Source organism: Condylura cristata, unplaced genomic scaffold (assembly GCF_000260355.1).
Source record: "Condylura cristata isolate star-nosed mole 26May11 unplaced genomic scaffold, ConCri1.0 scaffold00058, whole genome shotgun sequence".
Lineage (NCBI taxonomy): Eukaryota > Metazoa > Chordata > Mammalia > Eulipotyphla > Talpidae > Condylura > Condylura cristata.
Genome location: NW_004567159.1, coordinates 972,808 through 974,119, shown reverse-complemented (window position 1 = coordinate 974,119; position 1,312 = coordinate 972,808). Strand labels below are relative to the sequence as shown.

Genomic DNA, 1,312 nt, shown 5'->3' with positions numbered 1-1,312 from the left:
GCCGTTGAGCAGCGGGAGCCCGCGCTGGCCGGGGAGCGTCTCCCCGTCGGGGACCACGTCGGGCAGGGGCAGCGGCTGGGGCCGGCTGTTGAGCTCCTCCTGCGCCTTCTGCTTCTGCCTGATCTCCTGGGGGGGCGGGGCCGGGGTCAGCCCGGTCGCCGCAGCGGCCGTCCGGGGAAGCCTGACGAGGCGGTCACCGGCTACCGCCGCCCTCCGCGGCGCGGAAGAGGGTGTCCCTCACGCCAGGCGGCCCCTGGCCAGACCCCGCCAAGGCCCGGCAACCCCAACCCTGGCTCCGCCGACCGGGGCGCCGTCCCCCGCTCCCGACTCACAGGACCTCGGTGGCCGCCTGGGGGCAAGAGGCTGGTGCGGCCAGGCCTGCAAGCTCTGGGCTCTGCCCAGAAGACGCCGCCTCCAGGCCTGGGCTCCCCGGGGCGGGCCGACTGACCGGCAGGGCTGCCCTGACAGCAGGGCGGGGCGGCAGGGCATCGCGACCCCGCTTCTCACCTCCACAACTTCGGGGAACAACTCACAGAAGACTTTGTCTTTCACGTTGAAGGCCAAGCTCTGCGCGGCCAGCTGTCTTTTCTGGGGGAGGACACGGGCATCAGCCAGAGCCCACCCGGCCGCTTCAGGTCCCGGGAACCAGCCGTCCTCCGGCCCAGCAACAGGGGACACCGAGGACCCCACCGGACGGCAGTGAACAGAGCCCAGCGGTGCGGCTCGCCCGCCCGGCCGCCGGACCGCCCTCACCGTGAAGTCCGAGGTCTCTATGCTGCCCAGGGTGGGGCCCTTCTCCACCATGAAGCTGAGCAGCCCCGTCAGGATGGTGGACACCGACCAGGCTGGGTTCCACGTGTCCGGGTGGAAGTCCGTGATGGACAGACACAGCCTGCAAGGACAGCCTGTCAGGCCACCCCCACACAGGGCGGCGCGGGGCAGCGGGCAGCGAGGCCTACCTGGTGTTGACCTTGAACCTCCCGTTGGGGGTGATCATGTAGATGCTGGGGGGCTTGAAAGGAAACTCTCTGGGGAAGACGAGCTTTCCGTGGTAGTAGCCACCTGGTCGGGACAGAGCGCCTGGGCACCCCCGCCGCGCCCGGGCCCCGCCGGCCCACCTTCCAGCTGGCCGGGCCTGCTCACGCTAGGCTGCGCAGCTGGGCTGCAGGGCGCCCCAGTTCTGTTGCGTGCCTGACAGCAGCCCCCCCGGATACACCCCCAAACCAAGGTCTGCTGGCGGACCGGGCCAGAAGGCACGGCCAAGGCCAGCGCCCCCCCCCCCGGCGATGGGTCCCCAGAACCGCACTCGGCC

At 71.6% G+C, this 1,312-nt stretch overlaps 1 protein-coding gene across 1 annotated transcript in view; it reads right to left on the bottom strand.

Moving 5' to 3' along the window:
• Positions 1-1,265, bottom strand: part of UBE2J2 (ubiquitin-conjugating enzyme E2, J2) — a 3,852-nt gene extending 2,587 nt beyond the window's left edge. The window contains exons 1-4 of the mRNA XM_012734543.1: positions 960-1,265; positions 754-892; positions 508-588; positions 3-126 (exon numbers count right to left, since the gene is read on the bottom strand). Of these exons, the coding sequence (XP_012589997.1) occupies positions 3-126; positions 508-588; positions 754-892; positions 960-997 (382 nt within the window). The 5' untranslated portion in view covers positions 998-1,265. The remainder of the gene's footprint in view (positions 1-2; positions 127-507; positions 589-753; positions 893-959) is intronic.
• Positions 1,266-1,312: the final 47 nt, after the last annotated feature.